This window comes from Rhipicephalus microplus, chromosome 1, assembly GCF_043290135.1.
Source record: "Rhipicephalus microplus isolate Deutch F79 chromosome 1, USDA_Rmic, whole genome shotgun sequence".
NCBI lineage: Eukaryota > Metazoa > Arthropoda > Arachnida > Ixodida > Ixodidae > Rhipicephalus > Rhipicephalus microplus.
Window position 1 is genome coordinate 171387325 of NC_134700.1, and position 22585 is coordinate 171409909.

The window sequence follows — 22585 nt, forward strand, 5'->3', positions numbered from 1 at the left end:
AGTCTTTTACAATGCTGCTTTTTGGGGTGCTTTTTACTTCGCACGCTTTGTGTACTTCTCAAAAACATGCCCCAGTCAGGAGTAGGGGACTTAATGCCGGCACGAGAAGTTTTAATTGCACAAGTGGACTCAATTTAAGATAGGCAAACAATTCTCAGACTTTAGCAAACACCATTGAGTATACCACTAAACCTTGTACGAGGTTGCGGTTACAGTGTAGTTGGGGTTAAAAAATTTTCTGCCCAAAGTTGCATACTGGAGGAGCAATCGAATCACTCTTCTCTGATTGATTGATTGATTTGTGGGGTTTAACGTCCCAAAACCACCATTTGATTATGAGAGACGCCGTAGTGGAGGGCTCCGGAAATTTTGACCACCTGGGGTTCTTTAACGTGCACCCAAATCTGAGCACACGGGCCTACATTTCCGCCTCCATCGGAAATGCCTCTGAAATAACTTGTGCAGGTAAAACCATTTATTGACCAGTCGTAAATGTGCGTAAACCATCTTATTTTCTAAGCGCTACTATAAAGACAGGCCAAAATAGCGCCGCACATGCCCTTTCGTAGATATCCAAGAAATTGCACTTAATCACTTGGCGAGAGTCTGGGTCGAAGCATTTACTGACTCACTGTGTCCAGGACCCTTTCTATTCTCACAAGCATCAATAGTGTGAAAACCAAAAGATGTTGCTAACGATTCAAAACAATTTTGGGGTTGTCATAGCAAAAGCGCAGGCACATCAGTTGTTTGTCAGACAGCATATTTTGCACATATGAACCCATTTGAGAGTCATTTTCCACTCTCAGTCTGACTTGGTTAATATTTCGGTTGGAACAAGATCTAAACTTTAGATACCCAGAGGGAGAAAGAAGTGGGAATAAAAAAGGCCATGGGAAATAGAAGACATGATTGTAGTGCAATGTCAGTGGGTGCAGACACAAGTCAAACTCTTAAAGATACTATAAGCTGAAGCTGTGATCCCCCCCCCCCCTCCCCTGTCTCCTTCACAGTGAAGCGGGGGGGCGCAGGGCGAGGCACGAGCCCATCTGCGCCCCCCTCCCCTACTATTTGGCACTTGACGTACATTATGAAGTATCCAGAGAAACAAAATTAAGGTTTTTTTTATAAAAAAAAAATGTTGGGAACACAAATGCAGTCACGTTGGTCACATAATTGCATAAAGTTGTAAATAATAGAAATGCGCCTGTCGCATTGCTGGCTGAAAGCTATATTGACATTAGTTGGATACAAAGCGTGATATTATGTTGGGTATAGTTTAATAAAGTAAAATCAATTACTAATGGGTGGGAGCTACAAAGCATGAGAAAATCACATGTATGGCTCAGTATTGAAATAATTGTTGGGCAAGTTGATCATGCATAACTGGCTGAAACATATTAGTAGAGCAAAGGTTTGATAGGAGGGAAAGGTTTCACATATATATTATTTTGTCATGCATGCTCATAAATTAATAAATCAACACAGCCATATCGGAGGTGGCTGTGCATAAATTCAGGTTCGGGGCCCAGCAAAGCGACAGACAATTCACTTATGCAACAATCTCTGTTCTTTTTGATGAGGTAAGCTTCCACAGGAAGTCTCGTATAAGCGTTACTGTTCTTCCCAGAATGTTTGTGCTAGCAGTACAACCAGATGCAGTGACATGGACTACCATATGTGCACCGTTATCTCCTTTCTTACATTTTTTTTGGCACATTACTCTAATAGGTCATTCACACAATGTTCAGTTTTGACAATTTATATTTCTCCACAGGACAGGGGGATAGCATAAACAGGACATGGGGATAGCCTTTGGAGCATTTCATGTAAGGCTTTTGATGCCTTGCACGACAGCCTTGTCTGCTTTTTCGCAACACACATGAGCAGCAGTCAGGATTTTTTTTTTTTGGGTGGCACCCACAACAAGTAATTGTTCATCTACAAGAGGCACAAACTAAGGTGAGTAATTCACACATCTTCCTTTGGCCATGCTTGCTCTTTGGAAGGAGGGGGGGGAGGGGGAGGCGAAAATTTGGGGTGGGGCTCCAGCCTCTCTGTTCCCTCTGCTAGTGCAGCCTCTGCGCACGAGGACTCAGCTTAAAAAGCTTGTTGGGAGCGAAAAAACACATGAGCTGACAGCTTACAATCTTTTTGAGGTTGTTAAGGGACCCTGAAACGGTTTTGGCAATTTTTTACAGACACATTGGGCCAGTAGGTCCCAAGGGTTCTTTAGAGACCGATTTTCTCTGCATAAACTGTGTCTTTCTTTACAACACTGTAAAGCTGCGAATCGCTGCAGGCTGGTGCAGATCGCTGTGATTCAGCTTAACACGTTTTCAACTGCCTATTCACAAAACAAAATGCTCTGGCCATTTTACATCACCGTGGCTCCTGATCTGATTGGTTGTAAGATTGGCTGGTAGGGTGGCAGCACCTGTCAGTGCAGATATGAACCACTCCACAGTCTTTTTTGCCAGACCGTGTTCGTGCGGCCGGGCGCACTATGTGATGGCCTCCGAGACTGCGCGCAACCTGTCAGCGTCTAGACTGGTAAAAGCTCAAATCATTAAGCGCATTCATGAGAGCTCTGCAATCGCCAGTGTGCCTCATGAGTTGAGGAAGTGAAGCAAAGATGAGAAGGAGGGTATGATATAATTGTCTTTAGTAGGCTTGGTACACAGCATGTCACTAAATTTGTGGTTCGAATGGTTTGATGATGCTCTAACGTGAATGCTGACAAAGTTTGAAAAAACCTTTTCAGGGTCCCTTTAGTCTTGTGTAAATACCGGTATGATCTCAGGTCTTAGGTCGTTGGACCTCTGCTTCGACTCTGCGTGCTCCAATTTTCACATTTTGAAGGCGCAACTTGGTTACAGTTTGACGACCGACAAAGGGAAGCCAGCCGCCAAGCGATAGCCTACTTGGCTAGTAAGACAGTATTTGGTGTGAGCAATACTTTTGTAGGGTCAAAAAAAGCATAACTTTCCCCTCTTCATCACATTTGAGTGCACAGAATAATATGGAAGTGCGACGTGATTTACTGTCACTGGACATCAGGGACCCTCAATAAATATTAACAATGGAGCGTTGAGCTTAATTGCTTACTCGCATGATTCCTCGTCGTCTTTCATTCACTGCAGAAGCAATTGCTTGAGCCCTATATTTGCACTAACATAACATCAGCACGGCTCAGTAAAGTAAGAGAAAGTGCTAGCATGATGCTATTGGTGGAATTTGGTTACGAAGCATAAGATAATCACGTGTAAGGTTCAGTAAAGTGAAAGAAAATCTCGTACATGTTCTTTATCGTTTTTTTTCTTGCATTAGCTATACTTTGCTGGTTAGTGTCGATTTCGAAGCGAAGATCTCCACACGGGGTTAGGCAATCATGAGTACTCTTCACTAGGACCCGGAAGGCGATCGTGGGCTGAGAATTCCTGGAATGAAAGACCCTCCAACCTAGGGTGACCTCGAGCTTTTGAGCTCTGAAACATTGTTTCGGGAAATTAAAGGTTCATTTAATTGATATAAAGTGTGTGAGAAGTCTAAGGAAAACAAATTGGGCAAGGATAATGTGAACACTGTCATCTGCTAAAGGAAAAAGCCAGCAAACTTGGCGTGGCAAACGATGAGCGCTGGGCATATGAAGGTCTGTCTTCGTATGCTTGAAGCTTGGAGTAATGCTTGGACACCTCTAAGCATGACCTTCAATTGATTGCATTCCAGAAACAAAAAAACACTTCTCTCACCAGTTATAGTGCTGTTCGCTCAGCAACTGTACAGAGCAATGAAAATTTTTATTACTGTCAAGCAAAAAAAAAAGAGAACTTGATTTTTACAGAACAGTATTGACTCAAGTCAGACCATGATAGAAATATAATATTGAGCCTATATATCTACGTTTGATTGATAAAAGATGGCAATGGAGAGGAGCATGTGACTAAATGCTGGTGCTTTCTTTTTTTGGTATTCTTTGGTAGGTATGGATTTTACCAAGTTAATAACTGCAGCTTATAATTAGTTCTGTCTTCTGGGTTTTGTAAATGTCAAATGCCTGAAATTATACTCTGGGTAAATGTAGCATATAATAATTCAAAGACAACCGTGAATGGAATGAGTTCAGGAAGAATATGCAAATACATTACGCGGACATTAAGGGCACGGTAAGGAAAACAAAAAGGAAAGATAGTAATAGTACAGTGAGCTGCCAATAAATCAAACTGCTCTCTCTTGTATCAGGTGCACATTGTTTGAATTGTTATTAGGTGCAACTAGCAACTTTTCAAATGGGTGCAGTAATAAAGACATTAATCATCCTGATGGAAACTGCAGTAAAAAATTTGCCACAGGTAGAACGGTGGACAAGCTAGCAGAAGAAAAAAAAACGCTCATGTAATTAGGCAGAGGCGATAGGTCTGCATGTGTACTGCATGGACACTCCGCCGAATACCTGCGATGCTGTTCAAGAAAACAAACACTTTCTCGAAACGTGGGAGGACAAGCTTGCTTTGGAGTACCTGGACAAACAATGACGTCTTATCGCCAGGGCCAAGGAGGCAGTGAAGGTTAGAGGGTTTCTGGAATGAGGAGGCTTCCCACCTAAGGTAGATGCAGAACCTATACTGCTGTACCGTTTTGAAAAATAAACGTTTATTTCTCCTCCTCATGTAATTCGCGTAGACAACATCATCAGGATTGCATAAAATATCTTGAAGGATAAATAAACTAGGGCTCAATATTGATCCTGTACCAACAAATATGTCTCAATTTGGTAGGTAGCTGATTATTGAATTGAGTTTCATATATCCCTTATTCCATACAGTAGTAGCTTGGCATCAATAATATTGTGTTTATTAAAATTAAACACTTTTTTTAGGAATAGGTCAGGGTCTACACAACTATGTCCTGCTAAACAGTGACAGATTCTTTTATTATGAAGTACTAATGCACTTACCACCTGTATCAATGCTCAATCTCAATAGCCTGAGGATCGGAATGATTTTAGCTAGTGTGATGGTGATATAAGAAGAATGTAGATATATTTTGCCAGATTTTAATCTGGAAAAATTCCAAGGCCGACCGCAAACCTAAAAAAGACATTGTGTGACCTTGTGGGAGGTTTTCCATGTTATACTTCATGCTAAAATATTATATGTTACATGAGAGTGTCTGTGGCAGAGGCTTCTCGATTCATGCTGAAAGAAATGGAGCCGGGAGACACACTGCTCTGGGGTCATACATCTCGTGCTACAGCTAAAGCATTGCTGGCTCGGGCAGCAAGGTCTGACAACTTCCCTACAGCTATACGAGCGTTTTACAACTGCACTTGTATCACCCTAAAGAGACACTAAAGGCAAACATTAAATCGATGCGAACTGTTGAAATGCCATTGCATGAAGCTCTCAGCATTTTCTTGTGCCAAAAAATGCTTAGATTTAGAGCGAATGGCCCTTCAGGAGTTCACATATCTTTAGCACCCTAGTTAAATCAGCATCCTTCGAGACAGATGCGCGTCTACAGCAGCGACAGTCATCATTGCGCGTGATTATCCAGTCGACGCATACATCCGTGTAGACGCTTTGAGAATGCACCTAAGACATCTTGCTCGGCTTCCATCACATCACCTCGCATCACTTCGAACTTCTAGGCCCCACTCAGCGTTCAGCGCAACTGTAGCTCAGCATTGCGCAGTGCTTCCATTGCACTTCACGCATGCAACATGTCTGCCGATACCATTGTGGTGCCTACACCTACTCAAAGCCCTTTTTACAATTCCTGGCATCCAAAATAAGAAAAAGTCGTCGCATCTAGCCCTGAAACAGGCCACATTATTCTTCCTTCAAGAGAAGCACAACGGACGCCTTCACATTTACACGGATGGCTCAGTGTCTTCAGTAAGCGCAGCAGGGGCGGTGGTTATTCCCGAGAGGCACATCAGAATCAAATTCATGACATCGCATTTGATGTCATCGACAGCTGCAGGACTCGCCGCCATACGTGCACCGCTGGAGTTTATAGTTGAAGAACCTTTGGAAACTTGGTCTGTCTTCTCGGACTCGAAGGCTGCTCTTCAATGTCTTATGTCACCCTTTCGCCATGGACCTAATGAACAGTTAGTAGCTGAAATAAGGCTTCTTCATCACCAAGCAATCGAGAAACAGCACAGCATAGTGTATCAGTGGATACCAGGTCATTGCGGTATACATGGCAATGACTGCACAGATGAGGCCGCTAGATCTGCACACGACGGTACCCAATACACAGCCATCCCGTTCTCAAGAACCGACACAGCTACAAGACTTCGTTCGCTTGCACATGACCTCACACTGGTACAGTGGAACTCAACAGACTTCACAAACGCGCGCCTGCATAACCTGGATCCCGATCTGCAGCTTCGTCTTCCCTCAGGGACATCACGAGCTGAGGAGACTCTTCTATGCCACCTGTGGCTTGGAGTGGCCTTTACGAACGCATACTCCTTTCTCATTGGAATGGCCAGCTCTTCTACATGCACTTACTGCAGCAGCGAAGAAACCATCGCGCACCTTCTATGTGATTGCACCCATTTCAACGCGCCAAGACAAGAACTGACTGCAGCTCTGGATAGATTGGATGATCGGCCTTTGTCGGAAGAAAGGATTTTGGGTCATTGGCCGAGCCCATCCTCAGCCCAGAAGGCTTTGAAAGCTTTGCTGCACTTTTTGCGGACAACTAGCCTTAGAGACAGACTTTAGTGTCTTGTACTCTTTGATGTTGCCTTTCCTCTGTCGCTATTTTTTTTCTAATTTCTCTCTCTCTCTCTTAGCAACATTTCTTTTTATCATCTTTTATTCCCCTCACCCCTTTCCCCAGCACAGGGTAGCCAGCTGGTCTAAGAACTGGCTAACCTCCCTGTCCTTTCGCTTCAACTTTCTTCCTCCTCCTTTAAGACAGAAGTTGTGACACTGAACACACTATAACCATCCGACAACAAGCTCTTCACTTTCTCGCATAAAATTCAAAAGCACAGTCAGAAGCCAAGCCAACTGTGATCATTGTGGTTTTAATGCCAAAATGTCTTCAACAGCTGTGAATGCATATGTGAGCACCGCACATCATCCGAAGGTGAGTGTTTCTACTTTCTTGGTTTTGAATGACTACAAAAATAGTGAATACAGATTTCAACAGTCACTGAAAGCTCTAGGGAAAGAGAAGCAAGAAATATGGGGTTTCAGTTTATGAGGATGCCATAGCACCTTGTAGAAAGAGCTCAGTAGATTAATCTGGTGTATTGCACAGACAACAAATTAAAGTTGGCCAATATCACTAGTTGGCGATATTGCACATTCCAACGACAATTCCCTAGCCTCCAAGTTGACCCTTTCGCATCAGCCATTTGTTCCAAATTGAAATCGTCAATCTCGGGCACTTTACTCGGAAATAAATATAAATTATTTCTTTTACGAATACGCCTGACTAGCTTTTGGCTGATATTGCCAAATTTATTGATTTTGGGAAGAGTTAATGCAGGAGTCTAGATGGTGTTGCTGTTTGATTTTTCTGTTTTTTCTTTGCAAAGTCCAAAATTGTAACCCGTCGACGTATTCTAGCACAAGTTAATGTGTCCTAGAAGAATCTGTTGGTAGACTAGTCGATACATGTCTTGATATACTCTAAGTGTAAATACGTGTACCACAGAAAGTAATAAAGAAAACTTTGAAAGAAAATGTATGTGCAGCACAAAGAAACAAAAAAGAGAAGACATAAACAGTAGTGCCAGTATAAATAGTTAGCCTTCCCTTGTTTTTGTTTCCTTGCACAGCACATACTCAGTGTATAAATTTATATATTCCCATTGAGCATCACTTTAAAGTACAAGAAAGAAGGCAGCTTCTAACTTTGGGTGCCAAGCCTGAAAGGACTGCGGAGCTAGGCAGCCTTCTTTGTTTCACTTCCGTTTTCTCTCGTTAATTTCTGCTTGATTCTTCCTCTGTCCTTATTTATTTTCTATTTTTCTTCTTTTTATTTTTCACTTCATCATTTTTTTTTGGTATTTTTACACATGGTTTTTCATGCATTATGTCAACCGACGACAGCATACGCCAGCCCGGGCCCCTAATGTGCTTTGCACTTAATATCATCCTCAAAACGCTCAAAGAAGACTTTCTGGGGCGAGCACGCTCTCAATGAGCTGCATATGGCTATGCTACTCGTGGTTCTGGCAGCATTCCGCCAAGCTGGGACAGCAATCGATGAAGACACAGAACAGCCCAGGCCCCGAAATGCTCCACACTTGAAACATCACTATGTATTATGCTCGCATATTTGACTAAAAATGCAGGAACTGCTACGAATAAAAATTGTAGCTGCTGCCGTGCGTTGAAATTTACAGAAGCAAAGCTAATGAAAATAAACAACGGGCCCTAATGTGTACAACATGCCAGCATCATTTTTTTTAGCAAGGAAACTCAAATCACAACTTGCAGACTCCACATGCCTCTTACCTCCATCACAAATGAAAGGTCTGATGCAGTTTAAGGGCGTGATTCATCGAGGTACGAAACGATGGTAGTACAAGCTTATGCGCCTACATCAAGCCATGATGATCATATGGTTGAACGCTTCTATGAAGACGTAGAGTCTGCCGTTAATAAAGTCACGGTATACTATTCTGATGGGCGACTTTAATGCCAAAGTATGCAAGAAATAGGCCGGACGCCATGCAGTGAGGGAATATGGCATCAGCTCTAGAAATACCACAGGGGAGTTATTAGTAGAGTTATCAGAACGTAATAAATTACGGATCTCGAATACTTTTTTCAGAAAATGGGCTAACCGTAAGTTAATGTGGCAAAGTCCAAATGATGAAATTAAAAATGAAATAGACTTCATTCTGTGTGCACACCCAGGCATTGTACAGGATTTAGAAGTAGTTGGCAAAATCCAATACAGTGACAATAAAACGGCAAGAGCTCGTGTTCACCTAGATTTAAAAAAAAAGCTAAGACAAAAATTGATACTCAAGAAACCTATTATGAACTACCGGTGAGAGGAAAAGTACAGGAATTTAGAGTTTCACTTCAGAATATACTCGAGGCACTAGATGAGGTAATTGACGATAGCATTGACACAATGACTGATAATCTTACTACTATCACCAAAGAATGCAGTGGAATTCAGAGGTACAGTCACTAGAGAGGACGCTTGCAATATATCCCAGGAGACAAAAATCTTATTAAAATCGACAAACCATGAAAGCCTCAAATGCAACCGTCAAAATAAAGCTAGTGGAGCTTTTTAAGTAAATCAATAGGCGTAAGGTAGCCAACATCAGAAGGTATAACATGGGGAGAATTCCGCAGGCTGTAAAAGGCGGACGAAACGTAATAGCTGTGAAGACAAACTTGTGCATACGCAAAAGATGATGTTTGATTTGCATACATGGATACACAAGGACACAAACGAAAGAGGGAGAGAGCAAGCTGGCAACTGCCACCTGGAGGGGCACAACGCCTGCTCACTCTTTTGGGAGGAGGGAAGAGACAGAGGAAAAGTATATAGGAGGGGAGAAAAAAAAAGAAGAGAGAGATTAAGGAGAAATGACGAAGACTTAGACTTGTATAAGTAAAAAAAAATAAAGAAAAAAATTCGACTATAAAGGGGTGGCCAGGTCCGTTTGGTCCATAAAAGTAAGTAGAGCTCGATGGGCCTGGTCACGTCGGGAAGCTTAACCTCTCGGAAAGAGCTACACGTCTAGGGTGGTGCACTTAAGCCCCAGGAATTTATATTCCTTAATCAGCAAAGCCTGCTGCGTAGCGAAGGACAGTGCACTATGATATGCTCAAGTGTTTCGTAGGAGTCATGAGTGGCGCGCACACAGGACTGCCAATATGCCCTTGATGGTTTAATCGTTAACGCCCCAGCACAGAGCCCACTCTTAGTTTGTATAACAGCGCTCTGGAACGACGAGGCAAGCCACGGCCACGAACATGGGAATGGAACGATGCCTCTGCCACATGCTGGTCTGGGTGCTGCTTTAGGAGGTGTCAGCGTATAAGCAGACGAGCATTGTCCATCATACATGAAATTCCTGGACAGTCACAAACATCACATTTCTACGACGAAGCAAGGCGACTCACTTCTTCATTGCCCGCAATGCCCATGTGCGAAGCTACCCATCGAGCAGCTAGGCATACGTCACGTGAGAGAATACGGTTGGCAGATTCCATGATGCTGCATAGAATAGGGCTGTCGGTCTCCTTGCGTGCGAGTCTGATAAGGGCACCACGAGAGTCTGCAAGGATGACAACCTTCGATACTGGTAACCCTTCTGGCACATACTTAAGGACGACCTCAATGACTGCTAGCTTGCTTGTCACCGACAATGAGGAGTGGGGTATTTCAAACAACCGCTTGATATCGTTTGACGGGCAGAAGAAAGCTGCAGAAGCGCTCAGGCCATCGCTGAATACAGAAGCGTCCATAAATACTTTTGCATAGTCTTGAAATTTTTCAAATAAGTGTGAATGGGCTGATTGGTATAGTTCCGAAACAGGTTGGTCACACTTTTTGAGTCTTTATGGAATCGACAGATGGGTAGGGAAGGTACACGGGCTGTGCTAGTTCGGTGTTGCCAACTCAATAGTTTCGTTGGAATTGCCAGTAATGTCATTGAACAAAGCCTCTGTTGTATGCTTTAAGGAACAAGGAAGGCAATGTCATAACGATATAGATAGGCTGGTCGAGGTGGTGGAGGAGTTTTACAGAGAGCTGTACAGAAGACAAAACAACCAGGATGATATTGTGAGAAACAATAATAGTCCAGAGGAATTTGACATCCTGGCAGTAATGACAGGGAAAGTAAGGAAAGCTCTAAAAGGAATACGAAGAGGCAAAGCCGCTGGTGAGGATAAGATAACAATGGACGTCCTGAAAGATGGCGAATAAATTGTGTTAAAAAAACTGCCAACCTTATACACGGAATGTCTCTTGACGGAAAGGGTACCAAAATTTTGGAAGAACGCTAATATCATTTTAATCTATAAGAAAGAAGAGGTCAAGGACTTGAAAATTACAGGCCGACCAGCTCACTGTGCGTTTTCTAGGAACAACTTACAAAATTGATAGCTAATAAAATTAAGGCGACATTAGAGTTCAATCAAACATAGGGCCAAGCAGGATTTCGTACAGGCTACTGCACAATAGACCATATTCATACTATCAATCAGGCAATAGAGAAATGCATGGAATACAACCAACTTCTATACATAGCCTTTATAGATTACGAGAAGGCGTCTGACTCGGTCGAGACATCAGCAGTAATGCAGGCACTACGTAATCAGGACATCGAAGAACCCTACATAAGCATACTGGAAGAAATCTACAGTGGATCCACAGCCACCATAGTTCTCCATAATGAAAGAGACAGAATCCCAGTAAAGAAGGGTGTAAGGCAGGGAGACATGATCTCTCCAATGCTATTCACTGCGTGTTTACAGGAGGTTTTCAGGAACCTAGATTGGGAAGAGTTAGGGATGAGAGTTAATGAGGAGTATCTTAGTAACCTGCAATTTGCTGGTGACTGGACACTGAAAGCAGAAAAGTAGATCTGAAATTAATTATGGAGAAAACTAAAGTAATGTGCAACAGTCTTGACAGAAAACAGAACTTTGCCATTGTAGGAGAGATGGTGGAAGTTGTAAAAGAATATGTATACTTAGGGCAAATTGTAACTGCAGAGCTGAACCATGAGAGTGAAATAACTAGAAAAATAAGGATGGGGTGGATCACACTCGGCAAGCATTCACAAATCATTAATGGTAATCTGCCACTAACCCTCAAGAGGAAGGTATATAACAGCTGTATCTTGTCAGTACTTACCTACAGAGCAGAAACCTGGAGGCTTACAAAGAGGCTTCAGCTTAAATTGAGGACGAGGCAACGAGGGACGAAAAGGAAAATGATATGTGTAACCTTAACAAACAAGAACAGAGCAGAGTGGGTCAAGGAACAAACCGGGATTAAAGAGATCATAGTTAAAATCAAGAAGAATAAATGGACATGGGCTGGGCACGTAGCACATAGGCAGGATAACGGGTGGTCGTTAAGGGTAACTGACTGGATTCCCAGAGAAGCCAAACGCAAGAAGGGGAGACAGAAAGTTAGGTAGGCCGATGAGAATAAGAAGTTCGCAGGTACAAAGTGGCAACGGAAAGCACAAGACTGGGTTGATTGGCGGATCATGGGAGAGGCCTTTGCCCTACAGTGGGAGTAGTCAGGCTGATGATGATAATGAAGGGAGTGATTTATACAGGTACAGTGTGTAAGCACAGATATGCCAAGCTTAGGCTGTAGTGAATGATAGAGTAGTTATGTAGTGTTGTGTTTTACAATAGGCTTCATTTGACACAATTATAACATTATGCTACACAAGTGCTGTCACTTCTTAGCTACACATAATGATACACTTACTCAGGCAAAAAACATTATCATGGCGTTTTATTTCAGAATAGATAGCATTCTACACAACCATATAATAACATGCTATTGAAATGCTGTCTTTTCCAGCTACAGAATCAGAATACAAAGTATGTTCATTCAGCCCGCATAATCTACATAACAGTCCATTTCAGAGTGCATTGCACTCCACATAACCTCTGACACATCACATAAGATACTTATTGCACAGAACGGCTATTGCATTTTCCCAGCATAACCCTTCACTTTTTCACACTGATATTTAAATACACATACATACAAAATACATTGAACCAACAAAACTCAAACAACAATAGCTTGATTGATTAACAACTTTCAGAAATAGAACCTTTGGCATTTTATAAGCACTTAAAACATTTCACACTTTCCCTTCACACGTGTCTACTGTAAGTTACAATCAGTGTAAACATTTATAACTGCTGACACTTTTTTTTTTTTCAAGTTCTGAAGTTATAAAACGACTGGATATCACAAGATATATTTAAAGCATGTAGTCGGTTTCCCGTCTGTCAACTTCAAATTTAGCTACCAACTCGCGTATCTCGCAGCAGAGTTAAGAGTCCAGTACTTCATTTCATCAGGTACATGCACTGTTCCACTAAATTATCGCGGGTATGACTACGGCCGAAGGTACGATATATCGGTCATTTCTTCCGCTTCAATGAACTCTCTGGCAACGTCAAATTTAGCGAGGGTGCCGTCCACCTGCTTTCGCCGAATGAACAGCCTCGTCTGGTACGTGCCCATATCCGAGACCCCGACGAATACGGCCTCCAGTTTAGATTCCGGCGGTAGGTGAAACTTGGGCAGGTGTCGGGTACGGGTCGCAACGCGGTGAAGACTGCACGGGATGGCAACGCGCGGTATAGTGGCATCTACTTCGGCGAAAGGGAACAGCCTGTCCATACCCAGGACAAGCGTGTGACCATGATCGATGAGGAAAACTTCAGCCGACAGATGTAAGTCCCCCGTTTCGCGAAACACGTCGGTGACCACGGCGCGTGCCAGGTCGGCTACAGAGGGCCTGGTGTCGACCACGCAGTACTGGCCTATTTCGACGCCGTACAGGTGTGTCTCGCAGCCCCGCACGAAGCGCCTTATGTACGGATTCTTGTCGTCGACAAGCCGTAACCAGAATTTGGTGGGACTCACAAAGTTGGACATCCACACGGAGAGAGGCACGTTCAGCGGAAGGCTCGCGAGCTTGGGAACCGTACCGACCAGTTCGTCGAACATGGGGACCTCGGGTTCAAGCAGGCGCCTTTAATCAGAAAACACGGTCAAGCTTTGAAACACTCGAGCAGGCAGCCTCTTTACGGCGCACAGGGCTTCTTCAGGCACGACAGACCTAACGCGGTCCGCAACCACACTGGGTAATTTCAACTTTCCCTCCTATCGTACTTCGCCTGCTGGCCTGGTTGTTGTGGCCTCTATCAACGCCTCCTTTGTGCGTTGCCTCTATGATGAGTTGTGCCAAGAGTTGATGATATGACCAAAGAGTTTGTTGACCTTTGACATGACCACGACTTTGTTTACATTTCCGATGAATGAATTTTGATAACCAACAAAGCAACCTACATGAATAATAAAAGAGTACAATAAATGTTTTTCACCCAATTGACATCATACCATTATAAATTTTTGTTTGAATATAAAATAAAAATAAAAAAAAGCTAGAGCAACATAACCTGCTCGCTTTTTAGCTTTTCGTATGACAATTTGTAAATGCAACATGATGCTGGTTCGTGTAATAATACCTTAACTTTGTTAATTTATGTAATAGTTGTTTTAATTTGTCACCAATGGTGGTAAAAGTACAGCTTAAATGTTTTTTTTTTTTGCGTTCCTATTATTTTAGCGGAAGCTTTATCCATATCATCATCAAGAAGAAAATTGCAAACATGGCAGCTGACAGCAAAAAAGATGCACTGGTACCGTATGAATCAAGTTTCAATGCTCGTTATCGTGATGTACCGATTTACGTGACCAATCGTCTCCCGTTTATTCACATGTGACAATATGCTGTACTTTGATGTGCTCAATTTTTTGTTCGTTGTTTGTCAGTGTGAGGAATCTCCAGTTACCGGCTGTCACATGTAGTGTTTCGGCTTACTTTTGGCTCATAGTACAGTGATTTTGTTGGCAGTAGTCAGCTGTGACTTATTGGCTTATTTGGCCTTTGAGTCCAACGTAAATTGAATCATCCGTTTCGTTACGCTAGTCATGTGGCGTTGTTTCGGATTTACAAATTGCACGTCGATTTTACTTGATGTCATGCCAATAACAGAACAACAGTATGTTTAGTATAAAATTCAGCTCATCACGCTTTAAAGCATGTTCATGTAATACCGAAAACTTTTCAACGTAATTTTATCGAGTGAGCATGTACAGACGCGTCTTGTCAGTCAATGAGTTGTTTTTTTTTTATGTTATTCTAGTGCTGGAGATGTTAGCATCAGGTAGGCAGTTTGCTGTCTTTGGACATGTGGAAAATTGGCATGATTAAGAAGTCTGCACTAGAGATCTATCGAACTTTAAGCAGGAAACTTCCAAGGAAAGGATCTATGATAATACTCGAGGTAGTTCTCTACTGTTTGAGGCCAGGACGGGAGTATTGCGAACCAAGACATATCGTGCCAAATACGAAGGGGTAGACACGGTATGCAGTGCATGTGGAGAGGAGGAAGACACTGCCAAACACTTGATAATGTTCGGTAAAGGGCTTCACCCTATAGTTAAGGATGATGGCGCTGAGTTTTTCAAAGCACTGGGGTTTAGAGCCAGAGAGCGCAAAATAGACTTCAAGTGGATAGAATTAACTAGAAGGAGGTCGTCTGATTTGTGGCTAAAGTTAAGGCGCAGGTGTAAATTAAAGCCTTCACTGCAAAGTACGAATCCTCAACATCACTATTTAAAGGAAAAAAATAAATCTAGTTTTTGGTTCACTAAGTATTACGGCTTGGTGGCGTTAGCCTCCGCCCGATCTAAAGGGTACAGCCACATCAATTCAATCCATCCATCCGAATCTCTGCCTTCCTTTTACGTGGCGGCTGCGACGGGGCCGGTTCAAGCGCCGGCTCACGTTGTTATTGAAACCGGTGCATAGAAGGACGAATTTCACCGCTTTGTGACAGATGATTTAGATGAATGCGGCAAAGCCCTCTTCCTGAAGATTCACACACTCCTCAACATATTGTTAACGCTCCCAGTGAGTACAGCTGCTAAGAGCGCAGCTTCTCGACACTGAAAAGAGTGAAAATGTATTTGAAAAACTGTACGGCTGAGGAGTGGCTTGATGGTCAGGCTCTAATGTTCATTCACTGGATGCAAGCCAATGTCAGAGAAGTTATCGCTGTGTTTATGAAGAAACTGCAATGCTTAAAAACTGAAGTGTGAACTGCTCTCCAGGCTACATGTTCATTTGTTTTCTTTTGCATTGGCCTTTACTATATGGTAATACTATTGAATCCCAGCTGCGGCGGCTGCATTTCCGATCAAGGCGGAAATGGTGTAGGCCTGTATGCTCAGATTTGGGTGCACGTTAAAGAACCCCAGGTGGTCAAAATTTTTGGAGCCCTCCACTACGGCGTCTCTCATAATCATATCGTGGTTTTGTGACGTTGAACCCCACATATCAATCTATCAGTATTATTGACAATGACATTCTTTAAAATTGTTCGCTGAATTGAATGCTAACGTTCTGCCTCTTTTTTGTCGAAGAAGCATCCATGTTTTATTTCCTTGTTGTCCAATAAAATTATTTTCCCAAATGTGTGTCTTCTTTGTTTAAAATTTCTTGCTATAAATTGGCTCCCATTCTTCTCGCAGATTTGTTAAGACAGAGTGTGAGAAGTTCAACAGAGAAAGCGTACAATTTTTTTTTGCTGCACATGCGTAAGTGCACGAGTAGTTCTCTAGCATTTCCCCTCCCCTTTCCCCACTTTTCTTTTTGTGACTCATTTTACCGTTACTAATAATTGTATGGGACTTTTCTGGTGGAGATTATTTGCTAGGAAACTATTCTTTCTGGTGCGCACACACTAGCTTTACTACAGTGTCAAAATTTGCTTTCCATCACTGATTAACTTGCCTCTTGTGCTGCATTGCGCTTTGTACTCATTTTCTTCTTATAATTAAGCACCTCTGTATGCCCAGGCAACTTTCTTTCTATTTGCCATGAAAAGGCTTTCTTTCAAACAAGCCTTGCCCCCACCAGACAAAAAAAAAAGCAGCCACATGCGTTGTGGCAGCTCTCATGGCAGCTTTATTCTTGTTTTACAAAATTTGTTTTATTTTGTATTTCAGGGATCTAATTTACAACCTCTGCATGACAGGCTTATGCAAGTTGTGGATAAGCATGGCCAGCCAATCCAAGTTCCAGCTTTGGTATGTCTCAGTGAAGAGGACATGTGTGTGTTAGATTGTGTCTTTTTTGTTTTTGAAGATACGGTGCTGTGTGATGTGAACATTTTTAAAAATTTTGATGAACTATTGTCTTGTATTGTATTTTAGCTTATCGTGAAATCTTGAAATTTTAGATGGCATACCAACCTATATGAGCCCGCAACGTACATCAGTTTCGTAGCCTTAGTGGTTGTTGCATTGTCATTGAGCACACTGTCACAACTTCTAGGAATTGTGCGAACGCAGTGTAAAATTTCTTACCTATTTACTCATATCTACGAGCACACTAAGTGCAGCTGACCTCGAGGAAAAGGAGGATAGGAGGAGAAAGGACAGGGAGGTTAGTAGCTGACCTGCACGAGCCACTTCAGCTTACCCTGTAATCAGATTGTGGCTTTGGTGTTGCAGAAATCCAAAAGATAATGAATTTAATTATGTGCAATAAAACCATGTGGTTTTTAAATGAAATTATGCATGGTTTTGTGAATAGCCTTGTGTAATTATAAAGCGGAAAAGTAAATATCACTGAGTTGAAAAAACAAGTCCATGCAATTTTAAGTTAGATGCAACCAAATTGCATGGAACATAAAAATATGTTTTATATTCATTATAGCTCTCTATTTGTTATGTGCTAATACAGATGGAAAATGTTAGCTTTTATTTTATATTTTTGACAATTTGTTGTATTCAGAGTCATTGAAATATATATGGACTTCGTATGTTTATTGAAAAGTTAAGCTATGCAGCTTAACAAGAATTGGAAAATTGCATTAACTAGTGGATGAGTGTGTGCTAAATTGGAAGTATTGCAAATCCAACTCTGACAGATGCATGCTAGCAGGCAATTTGCAAAGTCCGTGTTTCAGTCTGAATTTTATTTATGTAATGCTGTCATTCAGTGCACACAGTCAACATCAACAGTTGCTTATAGTCAGTATGTAACTACTAGCCCCTGTAATCTCTTTGCTGCACACACTGAAGCTAGCAAGATGTTTGAATGAAACTTGCAGCGTTGTTCATCCTCCCATGCACATTTAATTTGCTGTTAGATCTTCGAATGCTTGCTTTGTGTGAAAATGTTAGCTTTTGTTGAGCGTGGCATTTCACGTAGAAAAATATTTTGTATTATTCTCCTCAGAGTAAAGGTTTCGTGGAACCAGTCTACTGGCTCAAGTACAGACCTCCGCGAATGATCTTTAGCTTCGATGAGCTGATGTCCATATGTGCTGGTGAGACGCAAGGTCTGGCCGAAAAATACAGTGCAGCGATCGACGAGTGGTTGGATCGCATGGCATACATTGAGGAAGACCTGACGAAGATGCTTCGGATACCGCACAATCGGTGAGTAGGGAAATAGCAGTACTAGAACATTCTCAGAGAAAAGAAGTGAATGATGTCGTGTTTGTCAGGAAAAGCTTTCGTAGCTTTGTGTCGCAGCTGGAGAAATATTTTAATGGTTTTTTTTAGCCACCCTTGTGCTACTTCTTGCGCTTAATTGTGTGAATGTGCTGTACCTTTTATCATTCCTTTTTCCTATTTTTCATGGTATAGATTTAACATTTCAAGAGTAGTGACACTTGTTTAAATTTGGTACTTGTTCTGCACATATTTCGTGCTGTCTTTCACTATTTCCTGCTGTCGTACTAGCTGACCCAGATTAAAAGTTTATTCGTGGTTTAATTGCTGTTTACTAAAGGATAAGATTATATAATTAAAAATATGAATGCAAAGTATGAAACACAAACGACAAGAGTGAGCATTTTACTCTTGTTGTGGGATGTTTGTAGTTATGATAGTTTATGCATCATCATCATCATCATCAGCCTGACTACGTCCACTGCAGGACAAAGGCCTCTCCCATGTTCCGCCGGTTAACCCGGTCCTGTGCTTACTGCTGCCAATTTATACCTACAAACTTCTTAATCTCATCAGCCCACCTAACCTTCTGTCTCCCTCTAACCCGCTTTCCTTTTCTGGGAATCCAGTTAGTTACCCTTAACGACCAGCAGTTATCCTGTCCACGCGCTACATGCCCGGCCCATGTCCATTTCTTCTTCTTGATTTCAGCTATGATATCCTTAACCCCCGTTTGTTCCCTAATCCACTCTGCTCTCTTCTTGTTGCTTAAGGTTACACCTACCATTTTTCTTTCCATTGCTCGCTGCGTCGTCCTCAATTTAAGCTGAACCCTCTTTGTAAGTCTCCAGGTTTCTGCTCCGTAGCTAAGTACCGGCAAGATACAGCTGTGATATACCTTTCTCTTGAGGGATAGTGGCAATTTACCTTTATGCATACCCTTCACTAAACTTCTCTGAGTCGCTGTTGGCTAGCACTTGATTGTTGCCGTCTTTTTATTAAGTATTGTTGAGCGCCTAGCAACTTCTAGAGACACCATAATATTATAAATGTAAATGAGACTTAATGCATTTATTTCTTGAAAATACCTTTAAAAAATTCGTTGTTGGGCTAGTTGGTAGAACATATCAAAAAACGAACTTGAGCACAAACACACGACACATTGTCGCACATACGCACCTAGGCATCAAACAAGCACAGCGCTCACTTCTAACTGATTTATTCATAGCACGAAGGTTTGAACATACAGTCGAATACGGATATATCGAACTAGAAGGGTATCGCAAATTAGTTCGATATATGAAAAATTCGATATAAAAAAATAGAGGCCCCGAGAGCTTACCTGTAGCGGATCCTCACTTACAATAGGCGCATTCAAGGATGATAACTGATTCCACACACACACTGCAGCATAATGATTTATTTACATGAAAAAAAATCACGAATCTTCGCCTGCTTCTTCGTTTTCGAAATGTTGAGGACGCTAGTCTCAATCTTATCAAGGCTGTCCAGGTGCGACAGCCTAGTTCCCTCCATGCGGCCGATACAACGGCGAATGTTGTCAAACGCTGCCGCCACTTTAGTGGCAGAGTATGCTCATGTAGCCAGCGCCTCGTCCGGACGATCCTCCTCGTCACAGGAGCTGTCAGCCTGGATATTGCAGTCCGCTTCTACAAAGTCGTTCGCGGACATTTCGTGTAGAACTGCTGCCACGATGAAGACGACAACTCGCGAAACGTATTGTCTATGCGCTCGTCGAAGCCGTCTTCACCAGTTTCCGCAAGTTCCGCCATCTCGAAGCCTGCCTTGCAGAAGCAGTTGACCACTGTGTCCGTCTTCATGTCTCGCCAGGCATTGAAGATCTCCGCGCGAGAAAACTTCGCGGAGATTTCCAACCACTCCTTCATTATCCACTGCTGGATTTCCTGGCTGCTGACAGCTTTGCTTTCGACAGAAATGGTTTGGCCAACGATGTTGTAGTGCTGCTTAAATCGGTGAAGCCAATCGGTGTTGTCGGCGAAGTTGTTTCACCAAGTGCAGTGGCAAACCTTTGGCCTTGGCAATCAGCATCGGGCCGTCCACCGGAATGTTCTTCGCGCACACTTCTAAAAACCAGGCATAGAGTGCCTTTTATACATTCCCGTGGGCAGAAGCGCACACATGACTGGCTCCCGGCGTTTGCTGCTCTGCCGCCTTTGCCTTGATATCTGCCTTGTTTTTCCACAAGGTACTCTAGAGTGCTCCGTAATATCCCGAAGTCGTCTGCGACGGTCGAACATTTCTCGCCCGCCTCAACACGCTGAATAGCCCTCAACTTTGTCGCAAAGTCAAAGGTCTCGTGCTTCTTGACGCTGACCATAGCTACACGAGAAGTCGACAATTCAAGGAGTCCGCAGCGGCTTTGCACACTACACACGCAAAAGAAAAATGCTGCACATGCGGTGATACGTAGGCGACGCAACAGCGGAAGCAACAAAGTGCTCGCGAGGCGATGGCCACCTGCGAGGGCAACAGAAAAAGGCGTGAGCTGTGGTTGGCTGATCAAAACTTGCAAAACAGCAACAAAAAATAAAATAAAAGGCAAAAGGAGGAGGACATCGGCTGCTTCGTTCCTGCTCTCCGAGCTGAAGGGTACGTGGAGAAAGCATGAGAAAGAGAAAGGAAAAAAAAGTGTTAAAAAAAGGAAGTTGAAGGTTGTGCAGTCTGAGCCTTCTCGCCCTTACCCTTTTTCGAGCGTTTCGGGTTCTGGCGGTGGCGTGCTGCGAGCAGGTCTTTGGGCGCTGCGAGTGCCAGAGCGCGCTGTCCAACTCGTGTGCAGAGCCATGCTGCCGCGGAGATCGCGGGTGGGGAGTGTTGAAGCGCACCTTCAAGCTCGCGTGGCATTCAATAGATCTGAAGGTGGGTAAAAATACCGTTCAATATAAATGTGTGAATTGCTATACTTTTACTAAGGAATTTCAAGGGATAACTTGCTAGTTCGATATACCTGAAAATTCGATATATGTGGGTTTGATATAACTGTGTTCGACTCTATACATGAGGCACATGTGCGCATTAACATCATAGAAGGCCAACAGCATACATCATCAAGACATGCAGTTTTTCCTTTCACAGCCTCAAACCTATAAACTGGAATTCACTTGGGAACAAAGCTAGCGAAGGGGCACTCACACAGTGATTCTTTTTTTTTTTTTTTTTTATGAAAAAGGCCTCTAACACTTCACGTGCACTTTTTCTTGCGCTTCTGCCTAGAATTTTTTTCTCAGAGAATCGTGCACCGCAACCACACAAAATGGCATGCGCTACTAGGTGCGCATACTTTTCATCTCATTTTGCTAATTTTGGGGCGTGTTCCTTTAAGTGGTAATTAATACATCTTTCGGTATAGCCAATGTTCACCTTGCCGCAGGATAAGGGTATTGAGTACATGACTCCCCGTAGAACATTTCACAAAGAACCTCTCGTACCTCTTCTCTGATACGAAGATTGTAAGCTTAAGTGCAAGAAAAACTGCACGTGAAGTGTTAGACGCCTTTTTCATTGAAAAAAAATAAGGATCACTGTGTAAGCACTCTTTTACCATCTTTGTTCGCAAGTGAATCCCAGTTTATCGGTTCTAGGCTGTGAGAGGATAAACTGTATGTCTTGATAGTGTGTGCTGTTGGCCTTCTATGATGTTAATAATGTGCGCATATGCCCCATGTATATGTTCCAACCTTCGCGCTATGAATAAATTAGTCATAAGTGAGCGCTGTGCGTGTTTGATGCTGGGTGTGTGTATGCATCATTCTGTCGTGTGTTTGCTTAGTTTTTTGGTATTCTTGATAATACCATCTCACTGTTCTGTCCATGCCTGCATGCTGTTCTTTTGTTCTTTCTTTTACCTCCTGCTTTGGGTGGCATTTACTATGAATTAACCCAATGGCTTATTAATACCTGGTTACTCTAAATCAGCTCCCACGTCTCACCTCTGCAAGACTCAAAGAATATTATTTTTTGTTGGCCAAATTGAAGATGAATCATGTGAAGCACACCGATTTTGCTTCACTTTTGTGTCGGAATACCTTAAAAAATAAACTTCAAAAATATTGTGATACCATAGCTTCATAGTTGACTTGCTACATATGTAAAACACTGCGTTTTGTATTTTTTATCTATGCTATGTAATCATGTACACAAACTTTGTATTTTGCATCCGGAATATTTTTGTTGATTACAAAGCACAATTAACACTCATATTTCAATGTTTTATGCGACTGCCTACCATCTGCTGATATGTAAATGTTAATTTTTTTGGTTTTTAGGTATTAATAGAAGGTCCCACCCCTCCATTACCTTGCATAGT

At 42.5% G+C, this 22585-nt stretch overlaps 2 protein-coding genes across 4 annotated transcripts in view; one reads left to right on the top strand and one right to left on the bottom strand.

Annotated features, from left to right (window-relative positions):
* Positions 1–22585, top strand: part of LOC119178675 (activating signal cointegrator 1 complex subunit 2) — a 215401-nt gene that overhangs the window by 141074 nt on the left and 51742 nt on the right. The window contains exons 1-3 of one of the 3 annotated variants that reach the window (XM_075888137.1): positions 6635–7107; positions 16786–16866; positions 18023–18225. In XM_075888137.1, the coding sequence (XP_075744252.1) occupies positions 7057–7107; positions 16786–16866; positions 18023–18225 (335 nt within the window). In that variant the 5' untranslated portion in view covers positions 6635–7056. Of the gene's footprint in view, positions 1–6634; positions 7108–14292; positions 14412–16785; positions 16867–18022; positions 18226–22585 lie in introns of those variants that run through there. The other 2 variants (XM_037429909.2, XM_075888142.1) reach the window with 2 other exon arrangements.
* Positions 12463–14099, bottom strand: LOC119178676 (uncharacterized). The gene has a single exon (XM_037429910.2). The coding sequence runs from the start codon at positions 13714–13716 to the stop codon at positions 13099–13101; it is 618 nt and encodes a 205-aa protein (XP_037285807.2). The 5' UTR covers positions 13717–14099; the 3' UTR covers positions 12463–13098.

Coding starts and splice junctions, on each gene's coding strand:
- LOC119178676 (XM_037429910.2), bottom strand. CDS start 13,716: ATGTTCGACGAACTGGTCGGTACGGTTCCCAAGCTCGCGAGCCTTCCG.